This window comes from Carica papaya, chromosome 7 (assembly GCF_054855325.1).
Source record: "Carica papaya isolate Zhongbai chromosome 7, ASM5485532v1, whole genome shotgun sequence".
Classification (NCBI taxonomy): Eukaryota; Viridiplantae; Streptophyta; class Magnoliopsida; order Brassicales; family Caricaceae; genus Carica; species Carica papaya.
Window position 1 is genome coordinate 5856339 of NC_142315.1, and position 12446 is coordinate 5868784.

A 12446-nucleotide genomic window follows, 5' to 3' on the forward strand; every position below is an offset into this window, starting at 1 on the left:
ATCAGTTTGTACCCGTTACAATAAAAGTGAGAAAGAATTGGAATCTGCCATACTTATAAATTCTCGGGATATTGTACGAGTCTCTGTTTGTATTGGTGGTATTCTTTGTATCTGATTTTCCTTGTCTCCCCATTCACTTAAAAAATTTATTCGTTAAGTAGATGGAAGTGTGCTCTGCAAATTATTGTCTTGTCCGCACAAATTCATTCCTCTAAAAACATAATCTACACAAGTAGCACAATACTTCTGCAAAGTCCTTATGCGACAATGTTTTGCAAGTTTGCTCCAACCACCTAAGAACGCTGTCAGATGAGTTCTGGATATCAAGTAAGTCCCAGCGCTTTCTCTGGCTTTATATTTATTTAACTTGATGCATATATCTACGATGTTCAAGTGTCAAAAGAATTGTAGTGAGAGGATTAAAATATTGAAAAGAGCACATCATAAAAGTGAGAAAGAATCGGAGGGTTGCTTCTTCGTTGCCATTTAGGGTTGCTTTTCTTCTTCTTTGTTGGATACTTTGCAATGGGGAAAGCTTCAGATGAAGAGGAGGGAGGTTTGGCGGCAATTTTATAGCGATGATAGAAACCGAATCCGAATCCGAATCCGAAAAGGAAACGAAAATAGGGAAGATGTCTTAAAATGCGCTTATGTCAGCATGACTTAATTATAAATAAAAATTAATTATTTAATATATTTGAATTTTTTTAAAAATTTTAGCTTTATATAGATAGTTTAATTATTTACATCAGCGTGACTTAATTATAAATAAAAATTAATTATTTAATAGATTTGAATTTTTTTTATTTAAAATTTTAGTTTTATATAGATAGTTTAATTATTTACGTCAGCATGACTAGGATATTTACGCAGACTTTGGGCTTATTGCAAGTCTGTAACAAGTACTGCATATTTTTTTTTTACTATGAGAAATATAGAGACTAAATTAACATAAAATTTAAGGTAAAATTATATGGAACAAAAATAAATGGTATTCCAACAAAAAGAGAACTGGAGGAAGAAACACCACTGACTCTTCTTCCCCAAAGAGTATTTTCTCAAAGTAAACAGTGAAAGCTTTTATTTCAATGTAGAAAAAAAGAAGTGCAGAACAATTCTATTATTTACTCCCAGTGGCGAAACAAAATTCCATCTCTTTATCACCCTAAGCTCATCTTTTGTCAGTTTCTCTATGTGTCCACGACCAGCTTCATCAATCGAGGGTTGTGATTACGGACATGAGATATTTGGTTGTGGTACTACAGCAGTTGTCTCCCTATCGAAGTTAGCTCGTTGCTAAACAACCTCCTGTATAGAAGCTCCCTTTTTCTCTATTGAAAAACTTGCTACTTCTTCTTTCTTTTTCTCTTCGTTAAAATGGTCTCTTAGAAATTCAACAGCCATGAAAGTGAGAGCAGAGGCCGGTATATACCATGTAACCCTGGGAATGCTTCCTCTGAAAAATCCCTTGGCACCTTCATCCAACCAGATTTTACAAATAGTATCTAACCAGCCCTTGTACCTAAGACATAGCAGTAATATTTTTAAAAAAAATTAGATTTATGGAAGTGGTAGAGATAGCCTCATGCAAGAATAGCGTGGATGCCTGCATCAGCAAGAGAGACATTATGCAAACCACAAGTCCACTTGGGTTGACACTTAAGGGTGGATAAAAATTTGGTTCGGCAACAGAGCAAGACAAAGATAGAGCGGCGAGTATCTCAAGAATAACAAAGAAACACATGGAAAATAATGATCATGAGTTACTTGTAGTAAAATAAGGCTTATTTTGACGGCAGTTTCCTAAACAGTAAGAGAAATTTATACCTTATGGATGATCCCTGCACTTGTAATCTTGTTTTAACAACATCCAAGGGAGTGGTCAAGTATGCACTTATTCCTTTACAGTTCAAGAAAACCATTAACCACCACTCAGATGAAATCTACCTTTACAACCATTAAAAACTTACAAAAACAGAATCTTGAGTGAAGCAAAAGGCACATACCACCAGCTAATCCTCCTAATACGAGTCCTTCTATGGTGCTATTAACACGATAAGCTGAGTTGGGAATCCACTGCTGCTTCCCATGCTCCGTCAAATCTTTCAGTCCTTCATAAAACATGACCTACAGGATGCAGAGGTAGGTGAGACCTTGAAAGTTTGAAACAAACAATAAGGGGGAGGAGTCATACTTTAATTGAATCAATTAGTCCATTGAGTTTTCCCAAGTATCATTGTTAAAGAGAGTAATTAGCTTAAAGGGCATTAGGGTGAAATACACTCACATAATTAATGGTCTATTTCTTTTCTACTTTAGAAAACTAGGATTGCATTAGAATGCGCAGTTAAAAAACCCTAAACTTTTTTATAAATCCTATTCAGCCTTTATTCTGAAATATGAAAGGTCCTAAAGAGCTCCAGTCTTCATAGTTGGCCACCTAAACAACTGCCAGTCCTCAGCAGCTGGCCTTCATCACCGACAGCAACTAGAAAAAACATTTCAGACTATTATTAGCAAGCTAGAGATGAACAATATTTATTCCCTAACTTGAGGAGGAATGTTAAAGAGAGTATGTGATCAGGTTAAAGGATAATATGGCAAAATATACTCTATGTAATTCTTGGTCTATTTCCTTTTCTATTATAGAAAACTTGTATATATAGGGTTGTAATATTCAATAAAATATATATTCAACCATTCTTAAAAATAATAATAGATCTATAACATTACAGTTGATTTTTTTTTAAAAAAATAACATTACATTCGAATTAGCTTTTATGGATCAATTTTTGTATGAATTTATTTCAATCATTAACCCAACAATATCCTTTTCTCACCTAGTCATTCACCTATCTAAATGCATAACTTTAAGCTCAATTGAGGTGTTACTGGGACCATTTAAAAATCTATGGAGATATTGATTCAATTAAAAAAATAAAAGAGAGAATTTATACAAAAATGTAATAACAAAGAGACATGCAGCAATAATAACCACAAAAGAAACATGAGAACAAAGGAGTGGTCGAACAACATAAAAAAAATTATATAAAACAGGAATCAATGTATTATACTATGACTCAAAAATAAATAACACACCATAAAACCAGCGAAGGGGACATCCCTGGCCAGTGTAGACCAGTACCTGCAAAAGCAACCAGACAATGTCATGATAAGATTACAATGTTTCATAGATTACCCTTATGTTACACAAACTTAAAAAGGCAGCTACCAATGCAACCATTCAAACACTAAATATGACATAAGATCACAAAATCAGAAGAAACAATGTTTACCCAGCATACAATCCTCTTAGCCCCTGTTCTCTCCAGATTGAACAGCCAGCTTGAAACATTCCAGTGTAGTAATCATACATTAGCCCACCAGGTTTCATTGGGATGTTGTCCTTCATAACAACAGAGCTCCATGAGGTTCTCGTGCCTTGAACTTGCATCCGTTGCTTCATCACCTCACATGGAACATACACGAAGGAACCAAGTGCATCACCTACAGTGCATGAAGAACAGGAAAACATAAAATATAAACTGCTACAGATTCAAATTATTATTCTTTACAATAGATAATTTAGGCTCTAATAACATTACTATAAATCAAAGACAAAAATTGTATTCCTCAATGTGCCTATACAAGCAATTATCATTGTAACAGGTAATTGGAGAGCAAGTTTTAGTGTCTGGCTAAAGAAAAGATCAAGAAGAAAATAAAAGTATTGCATAAGAGATAAAAAGCAGATGAAAACGAGCAAATGATTTTTTTCATTTTGAAACCAAAGGCAATGATTAGAAAGAAAAGTGCTGGTTATGAGCATCAAACAAAAATGATTGACCAGGAAAGTAAATTCAGTAGCTTCACTTGTATATGTCAGTAGAAAACAGGTGATGAAGTCTACATACAAAAGTGCATCAGTTGTGACTTCAAACAAAAAAGTATAACCACAGTCCATAATCCAACCAAGTTCTCAACGTGTGAATACATAACCGATTCTTTTATAACAAGGATGTTAAGGTAAGCAAAAGGTCCAGATTTTAAGAATGCCATATACCAACAGCTCCAGCAATAAAATGTGCCCAGTGGCCTCCAAGTCCAGGATGTGATTCTTCAATCCATTTCTTGGTGGATTCTATAAAACCAAAATATGTAGCTCCAGTGGCAAGGGAACCAGTAACTCCAGGAGTTATACCCCTATAAAAGCCTACAAAATTATCAGCCCAAACACACAAATAATTCACAGGATAATATTTAAAAGATAACTGGTAGTCTAGTAAAGTTTGAAATTAGATATAAAGAAATTCTGATGGTTGCAAACCCCTAATACATAACCCACTTAGTGCATACAAAATTTGGAGCTCCTAAAGTATTTGAACATATAATCACACACCTCTTACTCCATCAGCTGCCCGTACAGCCTTAACCATCTGAAGTAAGCTCTTTTGGCTCTGATAGAAGTTAGGGGAATAAACAACAGGTGAATAGAATGAGATATTACAAGACAAGAAAAATTCTTTTTGGAAGACTTTAATGAGATTAGACACTAATCTTCCTCGAATTTCAATAAGCAAAGACATCCAAAATATCATCCCTATAATTAACGCTAGAGGACTAAGACTGGGTAAAAGAAAATTGGTGCATTTTCTGAATAAGCTACAAGAAGCAATTACATATTCTCCACAAAATGAAACAAAAAGCGAATTATAAATGTACTAGAAGTTGATGGACCTTACCTGGGTTCCACAAATAAGAGCTTGACTTTGAATTCGTGTCTTTATAGTATCTACCGGGTGCATCATTCCTTCTCCGAAAGCTCCAGCAATAGCTCCCCATAAAAACTCCCTCCACACTGCGTCCACGTCATTTGATCAAGTATACCGTTTAGAAGATCACAACGGAAAAAAAAAATTAAAGAATGTCAAAAATCAGGTCTAGAAATCAAACAAAGGGAGCAATACCAACACTGTCTTAATTTCCAACAGGACCAACACAAAAAACAGGAGCTTCAGGCTATACACTATTTAAAAACTGGCAGCACCACAGCAGCAAATTGGCAGGATACATGGCATACTACATGTTTTGAGAGGAAAAAAGAAGAAACGTATATTCACAAGACACCTAGCTGGCGCTGTATACTACAAAAAATCATCAGAAAGTATCGGATAAAACACACATCTATACGAAATTTAGTGGCCTTCTTCTCAACGGAAGTAAGGTAATTTTTGTTTCGGTTAATACAAATCAAGGCAGTCAAGGAACTTGACCAGACAGTGAGGTAATCAATCATCAGTTCACATTGCACTAACTTCAAATCAACAAGAAAATAAACCTTGACGCTCTATAAGTCATCTCAGAGCTACATGTTTATCGCTTCTCTTCATTTGCTAAATTTTAGGAGCATTCAATTGAAATTTCCCAACTCTCCATTATTTTCCTACATTTTCCACAAACCAAACAGGTTTATATCACTCCAAACTGATCACCACAGCTTAAATTTCCCTTGTATACTTAATTTAGTTTTTTTTTTAAAAAAAGAGGGGAAAAGTAAGGAAAAGAACTCACCAAAGAACTGATTGTGAGTAGCTGTATTTGTTCTATGTGATGTTGAAGGCTCCATGTCCCTTGAACTTGAGCTCCGAATCGCCATTCTCTGTAGTGCTCCTATCCTGCCTTTGCGCTAGGGTTTATATACAAAGAGAACTGGGTGGTAATACACAGTTTTAAACATATACAAAGAGCGTGCTGGGCCTTTGTTGGCTTTGGCGGGTTGGTCAACAGAGCGGTCAGCGTCGATGAGATCTTTTGTGGGAATGAGAGAAAAAAATAAATAAATAAAAATAAAAATATTTATATAAAAATATAAATTATTTTTATTTAAAATTATTTTCACAAACCACAAAAAATATATGTGAATTTTGAGCTCAACAAGCCACAGAAATATAATCAACTTAAAATATTAAAAACTATTTCACAAATCTTTGGTTTTACCCCAGAAATATATGTATATATATATAATTAATTAATTTTTATCAAACATTTATTAACAAAGTTTTTAGATCTACTTGCATGATTATTAATTCGTGTGGTGCATATATACTTAGTATATTTTTCTAATTAGTTTATCAAAATTTTAAATTGATTAATATAATTTATAAAGTGACACATTTCTATTATGCTACTTCCGAAAATGTTGTATGATATTAATATATACACATTATTCAAAATAATTTTTTCACTACTCTCTCTCTCTCTATATATATATATATATAACTATAAATTCATTTATTTCCCTAAAATTACAAGATATAATCTTTATAAGCTTTCTGCTTTTGGAATATATTTTAATTCATCTAACATTCTATTACATACGGTCTCATAAATTAAAAGAAAATGTATATATTTATTCTAAGTGCGAAAGCGAAGTAAAATAGATTATGATTAATATCTCTTACACAATAATCAAAACGTATTAAGGATATAAAAAAATAAACTAACTAAAGAAAATATTATGAATGAATACTATAAGGAAAACTAATAAATTTTTAGGCTTCTACTCACCGTCTTTTTGCGGAACGGGGTATGGAACTAAGTCATCCTGATATGAAATGGTTAAGTAAGGAATGAGCTACACTATCCCAGTAAAAATGTCACACTATTTCACTGTCACAGTAGTAAATGTTGGTAGAAAACAAAAACGACAAATGGAACATAATTCATAACAAATTCATTTGTCAATAATAAACCATTTACTGTCCACTTAACTCGATGAGATTCATGAAAACAATTTATGAAAATAATAACATTATAAACGTCATAAGATCATGCACACTCTGTAACATACACATATCATACTTTTGTATTTTAATAATCAGACGACAAATTTTATCTTTTATTAGGTTACTAGTATCCATGAGGATCTATAGGGGTCCCCGCTACACGTGAACAATTCACCTTAATTCTAAGGCCGTCCCCATACCCTGTTCGGTATGAGCGCCAAAACCATAAACCTCAATACCCCGTCCGGTATGAGAGTGAAGTGGGCTGTCTCCATATCCCGTCCGGTATGAGCGTCAAAACATTTAAAGTCTCCATACCCCGTCCAATATGAGAGACCACGTTCCCGGTAGGGTTCTATATGGACCCGATCCGTCCACCATCTCCCAGGATATCTAGTGAGGCTGTCGACTTATCTATTTATAAATTCACATACCTTTTTTATTTTTTTTAGTCTCAATTACCCAATCAACATGAATACATAAACCAGTAACGCACACCAAATAAGGCAACACAACATCAGGTTCACAATAATTCAAACCATAATAGATTAAACAGTGATTCATGCATACGAAACTACAGAATAAACAATCAAATACTATACTGCATTTAGACTGTAAAATACATCAAACAGGAATAGACCAACAAATACATCAGGTTCGGATCCCATTAGCAATCTTAATTAATTATACATATCTATTAATTCATAAAATACCGTTTTATCATTTATTAAACTTTAATACCGTGATAGAAAATAGGGTGAGAGATCCTTACTTACTTCGGAGTCTGAAATCGGATTCTCACTGTGCCTACGAGCAGTCTCTAAATTCCCTGAATTTTTTTTCGAAAACTAAAATACACTTCCGGTACCTGCACATGTCCCCAAAATATCCCAAATCAGACTCAGGGACTATTCGGCCAATTTTGAAATTTTGGCACGGCAGCCCCCCGCCTTGTTACGGCGACAGTGTCGTCGCCCACGGCGGCGATCCACATCAGGTTGGTCGTTTCTGACCGTTTTCGGCTGAATTCGGCAAAACTTGTATTGATTCCTGTGATAAAACACCCCTAGGGCCCTCGGTGGGCAAAAAAAAAATCCAGAAAATCAAGACTTACCAGTGGCGAAGCTCTCGGGTACGGCGGCTTCTCCGGCGAGTCGCGGTTTTGTGTTTTACTCCGGTCAACCTGTAGAGGAAAGGAGGGTGGTCACAGTGGTGTAAAAATTACATCGAACAGGAATCGGGAAGGGTCTCATTGAAGGCAAAAATCGAGGAAACCCGCGGCGGCGCCATTGGGCTTCGGTGGTATTTTTCGGCCAATTGGCCGGTGGTTTGGCTACAGATGGGTTCAGCATCAAAAACCAAGCCAATTGGAGAAATTTTACCTCATTTGGCGGCCGAAATGTGCTCCGGTGCGGCGGCGGGTGGCAGCGGTCGGTTCCTCCGGTGGCTGGGTTGTCTTCCCAGCGAGGATTCTGACGGCTAGAGTTTGGGGTTGTATGTGGATTAAATTATTTATAAACCTCCCCTTTTAATATGAGCCGTCCATTATGATTTAATCTGAGCCATCCGATCGCGATTAAATTAGAAATGAATCTAGGCCGTCCGCACGGGTGCAATCTGGACCGTCCGTGCGCGCGTTTGATCTGGGCCGTCCGTGCGCGCGTGAACGGATCTCAGCCGTCCGATTGTGCGCACGCGGATCGCCCACGTGGCCCGTTCCGCGTGGCCTTCCTGCGTCAGCATCTCTGCCATGCAGCGTATCCTGGTTGGCCGAAGCTGCTGACCGGGCTGCTGACGTGGCGTAATTTTTCTAAATTACGTTTTGACCCCAATTTTTGATTTTTTTTTTAAAACACCCCCAGAATTTAAATTTTCATCCATTTTTCTCAAAATCATTTTCAATTAAATCTAAAAAATAATTTTACCCATTTTTATCATTATTATTATTTTATTTCTATTAAATTAAATTAAATTAGATTAAAACCATATAATTATTACCTAATAAATTAATTATTAAAATAAAATAAAATCAAAATAATTTCAATAATAATAAAAATGAAAATTTGGGTGTTACAACTCTCCCCCCCTTAAAGAAATTTGGTCCCCCCAATTTGTCTCTTACTCTTAATCGAACAAATGAGGATATTGGACTCTAAAGTTTGATTTTATCTCCTAGGTAGCCTCCCTTGGCGTGTGGTTCTGCTACACAGCCTTTACAAATGATATTTTCCGGTTGTGGAGTATTCTGCTATTTGATGGTTTCAAAACGCAGGCAAAGTGAGGTCATACAACAAGTTCGACTTTAGGACCTGAAGAGAGTTGCATGTTTGGACTGTCTGATCGTGCAGCCCGAATTAATACAGAGAATAAGGGAAGGCCAGTCAGTCGACCCTACCCTAATAGCCCGCAAGAATGATGCAAAACAGGGAGTAAGCTCAGAATTCCGAGTCTCTGCCGATGGGTTACTCCGGTTTCAAGATAGAGTGTGTGTTCCAGACAACAGTGAATTAAAGAGAGACATCATGACAGAGTCTCATATCTCGAATTTTGCCATGCTTCCAGAAATATTAGAGAACTTGGACATTTTTCCTTTACACAACAAATAGATGTGGATTCTTGAGTAATATACATAATTTGTATTGTAATGAAAGATTTCTTTATGCCCCACATAATAAGATTTTCCCATAAGAAGGAAACAAAAAAGAAAAATTGAATAAGCACCAAAATTCTACTTTCTCCCATTATTACCAACCCCCATGAACTAGTTTTTAGATACCTTGAAAAGTCCATCTGCTGTTCACTAATATTATACACAGTGGTGGATTGTTAAAAGAAACTTCACAAGAAAACTTCAAAAAACTTGTACAGTAACAGATGATGTTCATTAGATTATACATCCTCAGTCAATTACAAGCCCTTTTCAGCACCAGCAGCAAACAAATACGGAACAACTAACCATACCAAACTCTGGTTCATACTGACACCTAAATTGTTGCTATTCCTACTGGCTTGCCTGCCGGAACACCATCTTCACCATTGCCGGAGTCAGCTGCTGGAGACTTCTTCACAAGAGACTTGGGTATGTCAATATCATCCTGAGCACAACGTTGTTGAGGGTGAGATAACAACACAGACATGTAACGGAAGAGGGTTCGTGCCAGCCCCTGCCCACTCTCATGGATGTAGCCCTCGTACTCACTAACATGTTCAAGGGCATCCACGAGTGCATCATAGACCTCCTGGGGGCAGTTGTCAGGCCCAGGCTTGTCGTGGAGGTACATCACATCTAAAGTGAAGAGCTTCTGGTTTACAGGCCATTGATGTTGTGGTCTAACAGATGATCTGCAGTAGATAAGAATCTAGAGCAATATAATGTCAAATACGACTCTTAATTTTAGGACGTACAAGTACTAAAGAAATTTGAAAGCCCATGTTCAAGGTGGAGAAAAGCAAAATATACTAGAAGAAGAAAGGAGTTTGATCAACTATGTGTAATGTAGATCAAGAGAATTCCAAAGGGAACATATTTCAATACAGAGATATTTGTAACTGTTATTTTTATGTATTATTATTGTATTTAGGTTACTAGGAACTAATATCTATAGATATTTCAAAAAAAAAAAAAAAGAACTAGTACCTATAGACTCATCACAGGTGTGAGTTTATCATTTCTATTTAGCTAGGATCTTATTTAGTTATTTTCTATTCTATGTTATTCTTTCAAAATCTAATTAGCTTACTGTCTTATCTAGTATAATTTCTAGATGGACTTGAATTCTAGTTTGATTATGTTTAGGTTCATAAACAGAATACTATAACTTAAAGTATTTTGTAGACTATTCATATGATTATTTTACAAATATTGAGTAATTGATTTGATTATTGAGATTCAAGATCTCTGTTTCTGGTTCTTAATAAATTTTCATCGCCTATCATGAAGCTCTCCTTGCCCTACATCATTATGACATGAAGAACAATTTGAAAAATAAATCAGATCACTTTAAACATAACTTGAAACAAACTAAATTCATTGTGGGTCTCATTAACTTGGAGAAGTGGAATAAATCATCGTCATCTGATCATTCTCTAGGATAATCAAGAGTATGCTGACTCCAACATTTGAGTGAAAGGCCATTAGTTTGCTTAGGACCAAAAAATAAATATGAACAAATAAAATGGCAGATCAAGAGAGCATCATAATTCTCACCACCCTCAAAATCCGGTTCTGTGCACGAGATTTTTTTGCTTCATGAGCTGCCAAATTGAATAGATTGGTAAGATCTGCTTGACCACAAGAGGAAGTAGCTGATAGACCTCGTAGTGCAGAAACTGCAGACTCAACATCATTGCTGAACTCCTTTCGAAGCTACAATATATCATAAACCATCAACTAATCAACAGAGAGAGAGAGAGCGACAAAGAGAGCATGGTTCATATTCTTATTTGAGCAAAGGCCATTGCACTCCACATAATCCATTGTCAAAGGGTTGATACAAACCCTCTCTAACACAAGGCATTCCTTCTCAATGTGTTGTATAATTAGGATCATATGCATAGAAAATTTATCAATCTCATGATTTGAGCAATTTATTCCCGCAGTAGAGTAGACGTGGCCAGAAACATGGAATCCTCATAAAAGAGACCTTCTAGTATTACAACTGTGATAGAATAGCAACATTTTTACCATTACAAATTGGATCTTATCAATTGTCTTTTTAAGAAACTTCACTTGCTTTTGCTGAATTGTAAAAACATAGATATAAGCAAGAAGAAAAACCAATACAGACATTGTAACCGAATTGAGAAACCCATAACAGAAGAAGTGGTAAAGCATTGACAAAAGCGTGACAAAGATTGTTAGCTTCGCACAGTTGGAGATCCTTTCTGCAATTTTCCCTATAAAAGGAACTCGCATAACAATGCAGCTTAAGTAATTAAAGAGCTAGGTTTGGATCACTTGATAAGCACGCATAACACAACAAGCATGCACTTGCCTAAACAAATAGACTGCTGAGTCCATCCAAAATCAACGCATAAAAAAGAAATTTATGCTACCTATGAAGCTCAATTCACATAAACACAGAAAAAAATAGCAAACTAGTTTATAAAATTCAGAGAAATAGTTAAACAAAAGGAAAAAGGAGAGAAGCAGAGTACCCAAGCAGCAGTTTTGGCAAGGGTGGCAAAAGCGAAGCGGTGATCGGGGTTGATGGAGAGCTTGGCGTTGATGAATAAAAGGATCGCTTGCTTGATAGAGTCCAATCTGGTGAATGGCCTTCCACTTGGTCCCGTCGTCTTCATTTCCACGAGAGACTCCGAGTCAACATCTACACAGAAGATTATGTCCTCGTTGTTTATTCTTGTTGGTTTTAGTGTATAGCGGCATGTTCCTGCTACGGTGCTCTCTCCTTCTATCCCTTCCATCTCTCTCTTTCTCTCTCCCCCTCTTTCTCTCTCCCCAGACCAACAAACGGAAGAAGACCCTCGCAGATGGTTGACGCGTGTAGATGCTTTCTGCATTTATTTGGTGCTTCTTCTAAACGGTCTCGTTTTGACGTCCGAGATGGTGGTACTTAAACGGTGTCGTTTTATGTTGTCAAGACGCGGAGAACGGTGTCGTTTTTTTTTTTTTTTTTTAAATTTTGTTTTTTTCCTTCATCA

General features: G+C 36.1%; 2 protein-coding genes across 2 annotated transcripts; both read right to left on the bottom strand.

Annotated features, from left to right (window-relative positions):
• Window positions 1-1053: 1053 nt before the first annotated feature.
• On the bottom strand, window positions 1054-5731 carry LOC110822054 (Mitochondrial substrate carrier family protein). Its single transcript, XM_088207980.1, has 9 exons — window positions 5572-5731; window positions 4743-4858; window positions 4400-4457; window positions 4064-4213; window positions 3297-3507; window positions 3100-3145; window positions 2007-2127; window positions 1828-1900; window positions 1054-1522 (listed from the first exon to the last, which is right to left on the bottom strand). The coding sequence occupies exons 1-9, from the start codon at window positions 5654-5656 to the stop codon at window positions 1297-1299; spliced, it is 1086 nt and encodes a 361-aa protein (XP_088064106.1). The 5' UTR covers window positions 5657-5731; the 3' UTR covers window positions 1054-1296.
• Window positions 5732-9645: 3914 nt separating this feature from the next.
• Window positions 9646-12293, bottom strand: LOC110822110 (BRISC/BRCA1-A complex protein). Its single transcript, XM_022052119.2, has 3 exons — window positions 11943-12293; window positions 10993-11151; window positions 9646-10144 (listed from the first exon to the last, which is right to left on the bottom strand). The coding sequence occupies exons 1-3, from the start codon at window positions 12207-12209 to the stop codon at window positions 9770-9772; spliced, it is 801 nt and encodes a 266-aa protein (XP_021907811.1). The 5' UTR covers window positions 12210-12293; the 3' UTR covers window positions 9646-9769.
• Between the last annotated feature and the right edge of the window lie 153 nt (window positions 12294-12446).